Genomic DNA, 15,699 nt, shown 5'->3' on the forward strand with positions numbered 1-15,699 from the left:
TGGGGATCCGGGTGGAATTTGGGGGTTTCGGGGGAGTTTTGGGGATCCGGGTGGAATTTGGGGGTTTCGGGGGAGTTTTGGGGATCCGGGTGGAATTTGGGGGTTTCGGGGGAGTTTTGGGGATCCGGGTGGAATTTGGGGGTTTTGGGGCGGATTTCGGTGAGATGCGGGTGGGAGATTTGGGGAGATCGGGAGATTTTTTTGGGGACAGATTTCGGGGATTTTTGGGGGGGGATTTTGGGGTTTTTTGGCGGCAGATTTCGGGTATTTTTGGGGCGGATTTTGGGATTTTTGGGGCGGATTTTGGGTTTTTTGGGGGGCAGATTCTGGGGATTTTTGGGGCGGATTTTGGGGTTTTTGGAGGCACATTTCGGGTATTTTTGGGGGGATTTCGGGGATTTTTGGGGGGTGGATTTGGGGTTTTTTGGGGGGTGTGGGTGCGCGGTGACCCCGCGGTGACCCCGGGCTGACCCCGCCCCTCCCCCCAGGCCCGTGGTGGTTCGGGGGGGCCCCGGGGGGGTCCCTGGGGGGCTCCTTGGGCGCTTTGGCCGCCGCCTACCTGGGGCTGGGCGGGGCCGTGCTGGTGGGGCTGCACCTGCGGCACCGAGGTGAGACCCCAAAAACCGGGGGGGAGGGGGATCCCAATTTGGGGGGGCTGGAGGCCAAAATTTGGGGGTTGGGGGCTGAAATTTGGGCGGGGGGGACCCAGAATTGGGGAGGGGAGGGGGGGAGAGGCCGAATTTGGGGGATTGGGACCCGAATTTGGGGGGTGGGGGCGGAAATTGGGAGACCCCAGAATTGGGAGGGTTGGACGCCGAATTTTGGGGGGTGGGACCCGAATTCGGGGGGTTCAGACCCGAATTTTGGGGGGTGGGGTCGTAGCCACGTTCCGGGGGGGCGGGGCCGGCCCAGCCCCTCCCCCACCCCCAAATTTCCCCTCCCCCTCCCTCCCCCAGCCCTGCAGAACCGGAAGCGCCGCCGGAGGATCCGGAGGGGGCGTGGCCTGAGGTCAGGCGGGGCGGGGCCTCTGTGGGGGCGGGGTCAATGGGGTGGGGGAGGGGCTCTGTGGGGGGAGGGGCAGCTTCGGGACCCTCCCTCCCCTCACTCGCTGCCCCTCCCCCACCCCCAGGTTTTTTCGGGCGTCGCCCCCGGAGCCCCAAAACCCGTATGGGAACGTCCCGGGACCCCGTGAGTGACCCCCAAAAAATCCCCCGAATCCCCCCAAAAATCCCCCCCAAAAATCCCAAAAATTCCCCCAAAATCCTCCCCGAAGATTCCCCAAAAATTCCCGAAAAATCTGCCAAAAAAACCCCCCCAAAATCCCCCCAAAATCTCCCACAAATCCCCCCAAATTCCCCAAACCGCCTCCCACAAATTCCTCCTAAAATCCCGCCAAAATTCCATCCAAAAATCTCCCAAAAAATCCCCCAAAACACCCCCAAAATTTTTCCCGAAAACCCCCCAAAGCTCTCCCAAAAAACTCCCAAACTCCCTCCAAAAATTCCAAAAAACTCCCCAAAAATTCCCCGAATCCCTCCCCCAACCCGCCCCTCCCCCCTGACCTCCTGTCCCGCCCCTCCCCCAGGCCCCGCCCCCCCCGCGCCCCTCCCCCCGCAGGAGGATGATGACGATGAGTTGGGGGAGGGGCCCGAAGGCTACGAGGAGCCCGAGGACGGTGAGTGGGGGGAGGGGCGCCGGGAAACCCCGCCCCCAACGGCGCCCCTCCCCCACCGCTGACCCCTCCCCCTTCTCTGTGCCCCTCCCCCCACAGGGAGCTACGAGAATGCGCCGGGGGGAGGGGCAGGTAAGGGGCGGGGAAAGGGTGGGGGAGGGGCTCGGGGGGTGGGGCGCGGCTCCGCCCCTCCCCCACCCCTGACCCGCCCCTCCCCCACCCCAGGGTGGCCGTACGAGGCGATGGCGGCGATGGGGGAGGGGCTGCGGGAGCCCCCCTGGAGGGGGAGGGGCGGCGAGGACGGTGAGTGGGGGGAGGGGCGAACTGGAAAGGGGGAGGGGCACGTTGTGGGGGGGAGGGGCGAGTTGGGGTGGGGGCGGGGTCAACCTTGGAGGGGGAGGACCCTAAAGGGTGGGGGAGGGGCTCATTGGGGAGGGGGCGGGGCTAATGGGGGTGGGGTGGAGCAAACTGGGGTGGGGGAGGGGTTCATTGGGTTCGGGCGGGGCTCTCCTGACCCCGCCCCTTCCCCCGCAGACTCCGCCTCCTATGAGAACATGGAGGGGCCCTTGGGGTGAGCCCCTCCCCCACCCCGAGGAGCCCCTCCCCCACCCCGAGGAGCCCCTCCCCCACCCCGAGGAGCCCCTCCCCCCCTGCAGACAGCCCACAGAAACAAACGGAAATTTCAAATTTCTTTTTTTAATAAAAAACGTGGATTTGTATCAAACTGGGATTTTCCGGGGGGGTTTGGGGGGTCAGGTAGGGCACAGGTGAGCCCAGGTGAGCCCAGGTGAGCCCAGGTGAGCCCCAGGTGAGCCCAGGTGTGTCCCGGGCTCAGGTGAAGCTCAGGTGAGCCCAGGTAAACTCAGGTGAGACCCAGGTGAGCTCAGGTGAGCCCAGGTGAGCCCAGGTGAGCTCAGGTGAAGCTCAAGTGAAGCTCAAGTGAGACCCAGGTGAGCCCAGGTGCGTCCCGGGCTCAGGTGAAGCTCAGGGAGAACGCTCTGTAGCCCAGGTTGGTGAAAACGTCGATTTTGGGGCTGTTCCCGCCCACGGTCAGCACCTGGGGGAGGGGAGGGGTCAGGACACGCCCACACGGCCACACCCACACGGTCACACCCCATTCGAACCACACCCGTTCAACCCCAAACTATGATTAAGCCACGCCCACCACACCACGTCCGTTTCACGCCGTGCTGCCTTCAGGTGACGGCCAAAGCCACGCCCAAAAGTGGCCACGCCCACACGGGCACTCCCGTCAGGTCAGCCACGCCCCTTTGCGCACCACCCTGGTTTCCCAAGCACCGTAGCCACGCCTATTTGTTGGCCACACCCACCCTGACCACACCCACCCAGAACACACCCAGATGTCCTTTGCTAAGGGTGGGGGCGGGGTCATTGTGGAGGAGCGGCTTGAGCCCCGCCCCCAGCCCCGCCCTTACCTGGCGCTCAGGTGAGCGGGGGTGGGTTTGGGGCGGGTTTTGTGTGGATTTTGGATAAATTCGGGATGGATTTCGGGGTGTTCACCTGGCGCTCAGGTGAGCGGGGCTGGGTTTGGGGCGGGTTTTGTGTGGATTTCGGATAAATTCGGGATGGATTTCGGGGTGTTCACCTGGCGCTCAGGTGAGCGGGGCTGGGTTTGGGGCGGGTTTTGGGTAATTTTGGATAAATTCGGGATGGATTTCGGGGTGTTCACCTGGCGCTCAGGTGAGCGGGGCTGGGTTTGGGGCGGGTTTTGTGTGGATTTTGGATAAATTCGGGATGGATTTCGGGGTGTTCACCTGGCGCTCAGGTGAGCGGGGCTGGGTTTGGGGCGGGTTTTGGGTAATTTTGGATAAATTCGGGATGGATTTCGGGGTGTTCACCTGGCGCTCAGGTGAGCGGGGCTGGGTTTGGGGCGGGTTTCGGGTAATTTTGGATAAATTCGGGATGGATTTGGGGTGTTCACCTGGCGCTCAGGTGAGCGGGGCTGGGTTTGGGGCGGGTTTTGTGTGGATTTTGGATAAATTCGGGATGGATTTCGGGGTGTTCACCTGGCGCTCAGGTGAGCAGGATCGGGTTTGGGGCGGGTTTTGTGTGGATTTTGGATAAATTCGGGATGGATTTCGGGGTGTTCACCTGGCGCTCAGGTGAGCGGGGTGCAGGCAGGTCTGGGATGGGTTCTTGGGGGATTTCAGGCGGTTTGCGGCTCTTTCCTCCCTTACCTGGTGCTCAGGTGATCTCGGGTGCAGGCAGAGGCTCCTGAGGGCGGGCGGGGTCACCGGGACACGCCCCCGAACGTCCCCATTGAGCTGCAGCAGGTGAAGGGCGGGGCCGACCCCGCCCGACAGCACCTGGGGGGGCTGGGTCAGACTGGGGGGCACTGGGAGGGAACTGGGACCATCCCCGTCCCGAACTGGGAACGCTCGGCAGGAACCGGGCGACTAAACTGGTTTGTACTGGTCCGCACCGGGACTCACCATGTCCTGGTGGAAGAGGGCGTGGTGCTGGGGCGGGGCCAGCGGGAACACCGTGGTCGGGGTCACGGAGCGCAGGTGCCACAGGGTGAGGGCGGGGCCGCCCCCGCACACCTGGGGAGGGGCGGGGTCACAGGGGTGGGCGGGGTGCCTCACAATGGCCACGCCCCCTTTGTGTGAGCCCCTCCCCTTTTGTATGTGACTCCTCCTTGGCCCCGCCCCTTTGTGAGCCCCCTCGATTCAGCCCGCCCACTTTCGTGTGAATCCCTCCCCTTTCTTAGCCCCGCCCCTCACCTTGGTCACACCCTGACTACTTGGCCCCACCCCAATTGTGCGAGGCTCCTCCCCTTCAGCCCCTCCTTTGTTGCGGCCCCGCCCCATTTAAACCCCTCCCCCTCGCATTTAGCCCTTCCCCTTGACCACTCCCACCCCATTCCGGCCCTCCCCCTTGGCCCATTTAGCCCCGCCCCTTTCGGCCACGCCCCCTCACCATCCAGTCGCTCTCGGTGGCCAAACAGCGGATCCACTTGCCCAGCTGGGGGCGGCTGCACTCCTGGACGGACCAGTAAAAACCAGTTCGGACCAGTACAAGCCCTCCCAGTACAAACCAGTCCATCCCAATTCGTCCCAGTTCCCTCCCAGTCCATCCCAGTTCATCCCAGTCCATCCCAGTTCGTCCCAGTTCATCCCGGTATAAACTTTCACCCCCAAATCTCCATTTCTCTCCCGCCCAGTATAAACCAGTATAACCCAGTCCGTCCCAGCCCGCACCTGGTACTTGTGCACCTCGATCAGCTGCACCTGGGAGCCCGTCCGGAGATCTGGGGGGGCGGGGAGGTTTTGGGGTGAATTTGGGGGATTTCGGTCCATTTCCCGCCCCGCAGACACCGGGGGGCTTTTGGGGCGAATTTGGGGCATTTTGGGGTCGTCCCCTCACCCCAGAGCCGCACGGTGCCGTCCTCGCCCCCCGAGAGCACCTGGGGCAGGTGCTCCCTCAGCGCCACCACGTGAACCAGGTCCTGGTGCCCCCGCAGCTCGTGCTGCGCAGGGGGGACCCAAAACCGCACAGAATCACCCCAAAAACACCCCAAAAATACCCCCAAACCAGCCCAAAACAACACAAAATCACCAACACCCAAAACCGCACAGAATCACCCCAAAAACACCCCAAAAATACCCCCAAACCAGCCCAAAACAACACAAAATCACCAGCACCCAAACCCGCACAGAATCACCCCAAAAACACCCCCAATGACAGCCCAAAACCACACAAAATCACCAGCACCCAAAATCGCCCCAAAACCACCCAAAACTGACCCAAAATCGCCCCCAAAACACCCCAAAGAGCCCAGGGTCACCCTGACCCCAAACCCGGCCCCAAAACCCCCAAAATTCCCCCAAACTCGCCCCAAATCCCACAGATTGGTCCCCAACTCCCCGAATCCTCCAAACCCCCCGAATTCACCCCAAACTCCCCAAATTCACCCCAAACCCCCCAAATTCACCCCAAATCCCCCCAAATTCACCCCAAATCCCCCAAATTCACCCCAAACTCCCCAAATTCACCCCAAATCCCCCAAATTCACCCCAAATCCCCCCAAATTCACCCCAAATCCCCCTAAATTCACCCCAAACTCCCCAAATTCACCCCAAATCCCCCTAAATTCACCCCAAATCCCCCAAATTCACCCCAAATCCCCCAAATTCACCCCAAATCCCCCTAAATTCACCCCAAACTCCCCAAATTCACCCCAAATCCCCCTAAATTCACCCCAAATCCCCCCAAATTCACCCCAAATCCCCCGAATTCACTCCAAACTCCCCAAATTCACCCCAAATCCCCCTAAATTCACCCCAAATCCCCCAAATTCACCCCAAATCCCCCGAATTCCCCCCAAACCCCCCGAATTCCCCCCAAAGCCCCGGAGTTCAGCCCACTCACGGTGAAGGCGCCGCTCTCCAGGTCCAGCACCCGCACGGCCCCGTCGCCCCCCGCCAGCACCACCCAGTGATCCTGGGGGAGAAAAACCCCGTAAACAACCCCAAAAACCCCGTAAATCACCCCAAAAACCCCATAGAGCACCCCCAAAACTCCCATAAACCACCCAGTGATCCCGGGGGAGAAAAACCCCGTAAACAACACAAAAAACCACCCCAAAAACCCTGTAAATCACCCCAAAAACCTCACAGAACACCAGGGGGACCCCACAACCCCGGGGGTGGATTTTGGGGATTTCTGGGATGGATTCTGGGGCAGGTTTTGGGGTGGATTTTGGGGTGGATTTGAGGAATTATTTTGGGGTGGATTTCGGGGCGGGTTTTGGGGATTTTTGGGATGGAGTTTGGGGCAGGTTTGGGGGAATTTGGGGCGGAATTTTGGGGTGGATTTGGGGGGTTTTTAGGTGGATTTTGGGGAGGATTTTGAGGCAGGATCTGGGTGGGTTTTGGGGCGGCTCTTGAGGGTTTTTGGGATGGATTTTGGGGCAGATTTGGGGTATTTTTGAGGGATTTTTGGGGTTAATTTTAGGGTGGGTTTTGGGGCGGATTTTGGGAATTCTGGGGGTCCCCAGGAGCGCCCCCCACTCACCCTCTGGTTCACTTCCAGCGCGTTGATCTCGGGCACCTCCAGGCTGCTCCTGGGGGGGGAAAAGGGGCGAATTTTGGGGAAATTTGGTGAATTTTGGGGTCCCAATCCCCCCAAACCCCCCGAAATTTGGGATTTACCTGCAGGGGGGGCGGCGGGTCCAGAGCTCCCGGCAGCCCTGGGGGGGAGGGGAGGGGGGTCAGGGGGGCCCCAAAAACCTCCTGGGGGGTCCCGGGAGGATTTGGGGCCGTTTGGGGGTTTGGGGGGGGGCAGGAGGGTTTGGGGGGATTTGGGGACATTTTGGGCTGATTTGGGGCTGATTTTTGGGTAATTTGGGGATATTTGGGCTCATTTTGGGCTGTTTTTGGGGTAATTTGGGTGTTTTTTGGGTGATTTTTGGGGTTTTACGGGTGATTTCGGCTGATTTCAGGTGATTTGGGGCTGATTTTGGGTGTTTTGGGGCTGATTTCAGGGTGATTTTGGGTGTTTTGGGACATTTTGGGCTGATTTTCGGGTAATTTCAGGTGATTCGGGGATATTTGGGCTCATTTTGGGCTGGTTTTGGGGTAATTTGGGTGTTTTTCGGGTGATTTTTGGGTTTTAGGGGTGACTGGCTGATTTCAGGTGATTTGGGGCTGATTTCGGGTGATTTGGGGCTGATTTCGGGGCGTTTTTGGGGCGTTTCGGGGTCCCACCTTGCGGCCCAGCTCGGCCCAGCCCCAGGCCCGGATTTCGCCGTCGCTGCCGCTCAGGAGGAGCCGCTCGGTGGAGGCCAGAGAGTAAACGGGGCCCGAGTGGGCTGCGACCAGTACAGACCAGTATAAACCAGTAACAACTGGGCTGCACCAGTACAAACCCGTATAGACTGGTGTAGAACAGCGTTATCCAGCTCATCCCAATGCATCCCAGTCCCTCCCAGTTTGTCGCAGTTCCCCCCAATCCCCTCCCAGTCCGTCCCGGTATAACCCAGTTTGTCCCAGTATAACCCAGTTTGTCCCAGTATAACCCAGCCCCTCCCAGTCTCACCCTTGAAGACGTTCACGGGTCTCCGATTTTCCTCCTTGGCCTCAGCGCTGAGAGCGGCCGAGAGCCTGGGGGGGAAATCATCCGCAGTTAATGAGCCCAAATTAGTCATCCCCAATTAACGACGCCCCATTGCTCATCCTGAACCCACCAGCCCGATTTAGCCCGGCCCAGCCCCAGGATTCATCCCTGGTTTTCCCGGTGTTTTTCTTGCTTTTCCCCATACTCATCCCGGTGTTTATCCCGGTGTTCGCCCCAGTCTCTCCCAGGGTTTTTCCCGATTTTATCCCGGAGTTTTCCCAGTTTTTATCCTGCTTCATCCCCCTGTTTATCCCGGTGTTTATCGCGGGTTTTCCACAGTTCTTCCCGGTGTTTATCCCTCGGCCAATCCGGGGCCGTTTCTTCCCCCCACCCCGGTCTCTCTGTGTCTGCCTCTGTCGCGACATCACCCGAAGATCGCGATCTCGCCGAAGTCGTTGGCGGCCGCCAGGAACCGCCCGCACGGGGCCGCGCTCTGCGCCAGCACCGACACGTGCAGCAGCTGCCGCGCGCGCCGCACCCCGCCCGCCGACGACATGGCGTCACCGCTGACGTCACGGCCTCCTCGCGGTGACGTCACACAGCGCCGCCGGCTCCCCGCCGCTCCCGGTGCGCGCCGGTGTGGACGGGAACCGGCGGGGGCCGCGCGGCGATGACGTCGGCGAGACGCGCCGGGGTGAGGCGCAGAGAGAGTTCCGGTTCCGGTCGCGCGCGCGGCACGCCGGGAGCTGTGGTCTCGCCCTTCCCGGAAATGCCCGGAAGGTGACGTAAAGTTTCCGGTTTTGGCAGCGCGGAGCACGCCGGGAGTTGTGGTCCTGCCCGCGAACGAATAATGACGCAAATTTCCGGTTTTGGCGGCGCGGAGCACGCCGGGAGTTGTGGTCTCGCCCTTCCCGGAAATGCCCGGAAGGTGACGCAAAGCTTCCGGTTTTGGCGGCGCAGGGCACGCCGGGAGCTGTGGTCCTGCCCGCGAAAGAATAATGGCGCATATTTCCGGTTTTGGCCGCGCGAAGCACGCCGGGAATTGTGGTCTCGCCCTTCCCGGAAATGCCCGGAAGGTGACGCAAAGCTTCCGGTTTTGGCGGCGCGGAGCACGCCGGGAATTGTGGTCTCGCCCTTCCCGGAAATGCCCGGAAGGTGACGCAAAGCTTCCGGTTTTGGCGGCGCGGAGCACGCCGGGAGTTGTGGTCTCGCCCTTCCCGGAAATGCCCGGAAGGTGACGCAAAGCTTCCGGTTTTGGCGGCGCAGGGCACGCCGGGAGCTGTGGTCCCGCCTTCATTCCGGAAGTGCCCGGATGGATCCGGCGCGAGGCGGCGCCGGGGGGTGAGGGGGGCACCCGGGGGGGGATTTTTTGGGGACATTTGGGGAATTTTGGAGGATTTGGGGGGATTTTTGGGGGGATTTTTGAAGATTTTGGGGGCCGGGGGAGGGTCCGGAGCCCTCCTGACCCCCCCTGACCCCCCCAGGGCTCCCCCCCGGCCTCCCGCGCCCGGCGAGAAACGGAGACCGGCCCAGTGCGAGGGGTGAGGGCGACTGGGGCAACTGGGGGGGACTGGGGGGAACTGGGGGGGACTGGGGCAAACTGGGAGGGACTGGGAGTGACTGGGGGAAATGGGAGGGACTGGGACGAAGTGGGAGGGGCCGGGAGGGACTGGGCGGGCGTTATTGTTGGTCTGTACTGGTCTATACTGGTCTATACTGGTCTGTACTGGTTTATACGGGTCCGTCCCGGTCCCCAGGCCGCGCCTGCCCAAGCAGGGCCTGTCCGAGGCCGCGGCGGCCGCTCGGCTCCGGGCGCTGCCGGCCCAGCACGACCACGGCTACAGCGGGAACGGGCTCAGGTCTGGGGGGAAACAAACGGGATTTGGGAAAAAAAACGGGAAAACTTGGGGGGAAATGGAGAAAACGGCAAAGGGGCGGGGCCAGGCAGGGAGGGGGCGGGGCCTCAGAAGGTGTTCGGGTGGGGCAGGGGGTGGGGCAAAGAGGGGCGGGAGCGAAGAGAAAGGGGCAGGGCCAAAAAGGGAGGGGCGGGGCCACACGGGAATGTTTGGAAGGAGCAAAGGGGCGTGGCTAAAGCAGGAGCCAAAGGGGGTGGGGCCACACAAAGGTGTTGGGGTGGGGCCAACGGGATTTGGACGGGGCTATGTAAATGAGGGGGGCGGGACAAACCTTCGGGGGCACTTGGGGGGGTCTGGGGGCGGTTTTTGGGCCCCGCCCCCACCTTCTTCTCTCCCCTCCCCCCAGGCTCCCCCCGCCCTGAGGCCGTGCCCGCCCCTCCCCCACCAACCGCCGACGACAGAGGGGGGAGGGGCCGCCCCTCCCCCCCAATAAACGCAGCGACCCCTCCCCCACCTCTGGCCTGTTCTTTTGGGGGGGAGAGAGGGGAAAACTCAAAAAAAAAAAACCCCCAAAAAACCCCAAATAAACAGCAAAAAACCCACCCTAAAATTCCTCCTAAAATCCCCCCCAAAAAACCCCCAAACCACTAAAAAAAACCCCAAAAAAACCCCCCAAAAATCCCCCCAAATAAACCCCCCAACCCACCAAAAATCCCCACTAAAAAAACCACAAATTCGGGGCTGGGAGTGGATTTTATTGTCCCCGGGGGGGCGTGGCCGCTGGGGGCGTGGCCGCGGGCGGGGGGCGTGTCCCCGGGGGGTATTTTGGGGCCGATTTCGGGGGTTTTCGGGTCTCTCAGGTGTAGAGCTGGAAGTCGACGCGGCCGCAGTCGTAGAAGGGCCCGGGGGGGTTGACCCGGCGGCACCGCGCCCCTCCCCCGTCCGAGAAGTACCCCTGGGCCGCCCATTCCTGCGGGGGGAGGGGCCACCCGAGGCCACACACACAAATCATCCCGACATCCCTCCAAATTTTCCCCAAAATCCCACAAAATCCACCCAAATTCTCCGCAAAGTCCCGCAAAATTGCACCCCAAATCCCTCCAAAATTCATGCAAATCCCCTCCCCCAAATCCTCCTGAAATCCCACAAAGTCACCCCAAAAATCCTCCCCCAAATCCCCCCAAAATCCTCCCCAAACTGCCCCCAAAAATCCTCCCCAAAATCGTCCCCAATTCCCACCCCCAAATCCTCCCGAAATCCCACAAAATTCCCCCGAAACCCACCCAAAATCCGACCCAAAATCCCCCCCAAATCCTCACAAAATTCCCCCCAATCATCCATCCGAAATTCCCCAGAAATCCTCCCAAAATCCAAAAAAACTCCCCCCAAAATTCCCCATAGACCCTCCCAAAATTCCCCGCCCGAAATTCCCCCGAATCCATCCACTGCCCCGCCCCCACCTGCATCTGGGCGCTGCTGAAGGGGCCGTACAGGGGGGAGTCGCCGTCCCCCTCCCCCCCCCAGTGATACTCCCAGAGCACCTCGGGCAGCGCTGGGGGAGGGGCAGAGTGGGGGGAGGGGTCAGCGGGGCCCCAAACCCCGCCCCACAACGCCACAAAGCTCCTCCCCCAGTCTTTAAACTCCCCCAAGCCCCTCCCCCGGGCTCCCCAATTAACCCCTCCCCTTCCATCGCCCCTCCCACACGCCTCCTCATGCCCCTCCCCCATTGGCCGCTCCCCATTTAAACCCCGCCCCCCATTGCCCATCCCCCACTCACCCTGCTGCCCATCCCCCTCCTCTCCGGGGTCGAACATGTCCACGGCCGGGGGGGCTCCTCGCCCCTCCCCCTCCTCCTCCTCCTGCCCCTCCTCCTCCTGGGGGTCCTGCCCCTCCCCCCGCTCTCCGGGGGGGCTGGGGGAGGGGCCGCCCCTCCCCCCCAGCTCGCTCAGCCTCCTCTGGAGCCGCTCCCGGGTCTCCCCGAAGACGCCCAGCACCCCCCGGGCCACCAGCGCGTCCGTCAGGGCCACCAGCGCCTCCAGCTCGGGGGGGGGAGGGGCCCGGGAGCGGCCCCGCCCCCCGCCCGGCCCCGGCCCCCGCCCCCCCGGGGCCGCCCCGCCCCGCCCCAGCGCCGCAGGGCCCCGCCCACCGTCTCGCCGGGGCGGAGCAGCTCCAGCACCTCCCCCCAGCAGGTGGGGGAGGGGCGGCGGGGAGGGGGGGGGAGGGGGGGAGGGTCGCGGGGGGGGAGGGGCCCGGGGTTTGATCGGCATCTGTGGGAGGAAAAGAGAGGGGGGAGGGGAGAAAAAAAATGGGGCGGGGTTGGACACCCCTCCCCCACTGCTGCTTCAGGCCCCTCCCCCAATGACCCGAGCCCCACCCCTTTCACCCCCCTCCCCCACTCCTTTATAAGCCCCTCCCCAAACTCCCTTTGGGCTCCTCCTCCATTTCTCAAGCTCCTCCCTCATTTGTTTTAAGCCCCTCCCCCTCTCCATCCCAAGCACCTCCCACAGCCCAGCTCCCAGCCCCTCCCCTTTAGAGCCCCTCCCCCCACCCGTGCAGCCCCTCCCCCACCCCCTCGATGGTCTCCAGCCAGGGGGTCGGGCGGCTCGCGGTGGGGGAGGGGCAGGAAGTGCCCGTGGGGGTCGAAGCGCCCCTCCCCCAGCTCCTCCTCCAGGTTGAAGGCGGTGAAGGGCACCGGCCCCTCCCCCCACCCCCGGGGGCGGGGCCCGGCTCCTGACCTGGGGGGAGGGGCGAGCCGTCAGGGAAGGTGCCGAAAAATTCCCGAAAATTCACCAGAAACGCCCCAAAATCCGCCCGAAAAATCCACCCGAAATTCCGCCCGGAATCGCCCAAAATTCTCCCAAAAATCCACATGGAGTCATCCAAAATCGACCCAGAGTTACCCCAAAATCCGACCCAAATAAACGAAAATCACCCAAAATTCGCCCCAAACCATCCCCAAAACTCACACGGAACCAGCCGAACATCAGCGAAACCCCTCCCGGAACCACCCCCGAAGTTTCCCAGAAATCGCCCCAAAATCCGCCCAGAATCCCCCCCAAATCCCGCAAAATCCAGTCAAAACAACTCAATGTCACCCACCATCAACCCCAAATCCCCCCGAAATCCCCAAAACGCCCCAAAACGCCCCAAATTCCCGCTCACCCTCCACCGGGGGCCCCTCGGGGTCTCTCCTCTTCCTCCTCCTCCTCCTCCTCCTCGTCGCTGTCCAGGGACGGCTGAGCCGGGAACCGGCTCCCGGGGCCCCCCACGGCCACCGCCTGCGGACCCCAAAAACACCCGAATTCGCCCCAAAATGTCGGTGAAATAACCCCCGAGTTCACCCCAAAAATGTTCCAGGAACAACCTCCAAAATCCCCGAATTCACCCCAAAAATATCCCCTGAACGCACCCTGAAACGTCCCCCAAAATCCCCGAATTCACCCCAAAAATATCCCCTGAACGCACCCTGAAACGTCCCCCAAAATCCCCGAATTCACCCCAAAAATATCCCCTGAACGCACCCTGAAACGTCCCCCAAAATCCCCGAATTCACCCCCAAAATATCCCCTGAACGCACCCTGAAACGTCCCCCAAAATCCCCGAATTCACCCCAAAAATATCCCCTGAACGCACCCTGAAACGTCCCCCAAAATCCCCGAATTCACCCCAAAAATATCCCCTGAACGCACCCTGAAACGTCCCCCAAAATCCCCGAATTCACCCCCAAAATATCCCTGAACGCACCCTGAAACGTCCCCCAAAAACCCCGAATTCACCCCAAAAATATCCCCTGAACGCACCCTGAAACGTCCCCCAAAATCCCCGAATTCACCCCCAAAATATCCCCTGAACGCACCCTGAAACGTCCCCCAAAATCCCCGAATTCACCCCAAAAATATCCCCTGAACGCACCCTGAAACGTCCCCCAAAATCCCCCGAGTTCACCCCAAAAAATATCCCGAATTCACCCTGAAACGTCCCCCAAAATCCCCGAATTCACCCCAAAACCCCCAAATTTATCCCCAAAAAACCAGTGAAATAACCGCTGAGTTCACCCCGAAACATCACCCCAAAAAAAACCCAAAAATGACCCAAAACTGACCCCGGTGACCCCAGACTGACCCCAATGACCCTGAGTGACCCCAGTGACCCCAGATTGACCCCAAAAAAACCAAGTGATGACCCCAAGTGACCCCTGAGTCACTCCAATGACCCTGAGTGACCCCCAAATGACCCGAGATTGACCCCAATGACCCTTGAGTGACCCTGGATTGACCCTCACTGACCCTGATGACCCCGAGTGACCCCCAGTGACCCCAAACTGACCCCAATGACCCCAGTGACCCCAAACTGACCCCTGAGTGACCCCAATGACCCCGAGTGACCCCAAACTGACCCCTGAGTGACCCCAATGACCCCAAGTGACCCCAAACTGACCCCTGAGTGACCCCAATGACCCCGAGTGACCCCCCAATGACCCCAGTGACCCCAAACTGACCCCCATGACCCCGGCCCCTCCCCCTCACCCGTTTCCGGGGCGGCGCGCCGGCCCCTCCCCCTCCCCCGGGGGCTCCTCGAAGGTCACCCTGCGCTTGGCCATGGCTGCAATTAATGCGGTTAATAAATCGTTAATTAATCATTGGCATAATTAACGGTTGGAAAGAAATTAACAACAGATCCGTCCAATTAGTGTCCCACTAACCCCCCATTCCCCATTAGCAGCCCTAATTAACTGCTCATAAGCGCCCCAATTAGCGATAACAGCGGTAATTAACCATCATTAGCCCCAATTAATCTGTCATTAGCTCCTCTAATTAACGCTAATTAACTGCTCAGTACTGCCCCTAATAAGCAGTAAGAACAGTAATTAACACTGACTCCCGTCATTATCACCAATTAGCCCCTAATTAACCCCCAATTAACCCCTTCCTCGATCCTCATTAAGGCCCCTATTAACTCCCCCCACTACACCCCCTAATTAATAGCCTAATTAACCCCCCCAGTTCCTCTAGAACAATCTCTCGCTCGCTCTAATTAACTCCCCTCGCCGGCCGGCCCAATTAACGCCGCTAATTAACCCCCCGACCATCATTAGCATCCCTAATTAACCAAAATTCCCGCCGGGGCCGCTCCCCGCGCCCCGCCCGGCCCCTAGGCCGCAATTAACGGCCCCAATTAAACCCCCCCGGCCCTCATTAACCCCGCCCTCATTAGCATATGCAAATGAGCCGCGCTCGCGCTCCCGGACCCGGCGGCGGCGGCGCGGCTCGCGGCGGTGGGAGTGACGTCACTGGACGGCGACCCTGCGCGCGGGAAGTGACGTCACGGCCACCCGCCTCCTCTTAAAGGCGCGGCGGCCCCGATTCCCGGGAGCCGCCGCCGGGCCCCGATTTCGGTTTTTTTTCGGGCCCAAACGGCGAGAAAAGGGCGGGGCCGGGGCCGCGGGTCCGGTAACACCGGACGAGCGAACGGGAGACCGCGCGCGGGAACGGAGCGAGAGGGCGTTAACGGCGCCGCGCGTGCGCAGAGCGCGGCCCCGCCCCTCAGGGCCGCGGGCGGCAGATTCGTCACGGCCCCGCTTCTCCCGGGAAAACCGAACCGAAAACAAACCCGGGACCGCGCCGGAAAGCGCGTTAAATGTTTGAGGATTTAAAGGAAGGGATGGGGTGGAAAACGGGGGGGGAAACGAGGCCAGCGGCGAGGAAAGGCGGCGTGGCGAAAGTGCGGGCGGCGCGCACCGGCGGCAGATTCGCCACGGCTCCGCGGGCCGCTCTCCCCTCCCCGCCCGCGGCGCGAAAAGTTCCACCCAGATTTATTCTTTTCGTGTTTTTTGCGGCCGTTTCGCGCCGCCGTTTCTGGCGTTTTTTCACCTCGAGGGGGAGGCGGAGGGAAGGGGGGGGACGCGTGTGGAAAGTGCGGCGCGGCCGCCGAGATCTCGCGAGACACGGCGCGGGGCGCGACTTCCGGCCGCCGGCTCCGCCCCCTCCTCCCCTGCCGCGACCGGCGGCGGCTCCGGGAGCCCCGAAAAAACCCAAAAAATCCCCAAAACCCCCCCAAAACCTCCAGATCTGCCCCGAAAATCCCCGCCCGGGC

At 61.8% G+C, this 15,699-nt stretch overlaps 2 protein-coding genes across 5 annotated transcripts; both read right to left on the reverse strand.

The window, feature by feature from the left end:
- Positions 1-2,348: 2,348 nt before the first annotated feature.
- THOC6 (THO complex subunit 6) lies at positions 2,349-8,441 on the reverse strand. Of its 4 annotated transcripts, none has more exons than XM_066208646.1 (13): positions 8,179-8,441; positions 7,733-7,797; positions 7,402-7,505; positions 6,847-6,884; positions 6,710-6,758; positions 6,065-6,136; positions 5,060-5,162; positions 4,894-4,943; positions 4,613-4,675; positions 4,126-4,236; positions 3,871-3,999; positions 2,623-2,729; positions 2,349-2,528 (listed from the first exon to the last, which is right to left on the reverse strand). In XM_066208646.1, exons 1-12 carry the CDS (start codon positions 8,304-8,306, stop codon positions 2,646-2,648), a joined length of 996 nt encoding a protein of 331 aa, XP_066064743.1. In that variant the 5' UTR covers positions 8,307-8,441; the 3' UTR covers positions 2,349-2,528; positions 2,623-2,645. The 4 variants fall into 4 exon arrangements, with proteins under 4 accessions (XP_066064743.1, XP_066064741.1, XP_066064740.1 ...); XM_066208644.1 differs by having other exon boundaries at positions 2,349-2,569; XM_066208643.1 differs by having other exon boundaries at positions 2,349-2,729.
- Positions 8,442-10,370: 1,929 nt separating this feature from the next.
- Positions 10,371-14,909, reverse strand: CD2BP2 (CD2 cytoplasmic tail binding protein 2; the record flags this gene model as incomplete). Its single annotated transcript, XM_066208656.1, is given in 8 exon segments — positions 10,371-10,576; positions 11,067-11,158; positions 11,384-11,688; positions 11,690-11,873; positions 12,175-12,341; positions 12,769-12,884; positions 14,133-14,208; positions 14,855-14,909. Coding segments are annotated over 8 exon segments (1,109 nt in total), but the record flags the coding sequence as incomplete, so codon positions are not given.
- Between the last annotated feature and the right edge of the window lie 790 nt (positions 14,910-15,699).

The sequence above is a fragment of the Chamaea fasciata genome, unplaced genomic scaffold (genome assembly GCF_029207755.1).
Source record: "Chamaea fasciata isolate MVZ Bird 193981 ecotype frontalis unplaced genomic scaffold, bChaFas1.0.hap1 SCAF_394, whole genome shotgun sequence".
Taxonomy (NCBI): Eukaryota; Metazoa; Chordata; class Aves; order Passeriformes; family Sylviidae; genus Chamaea; species Chamaea fasciata.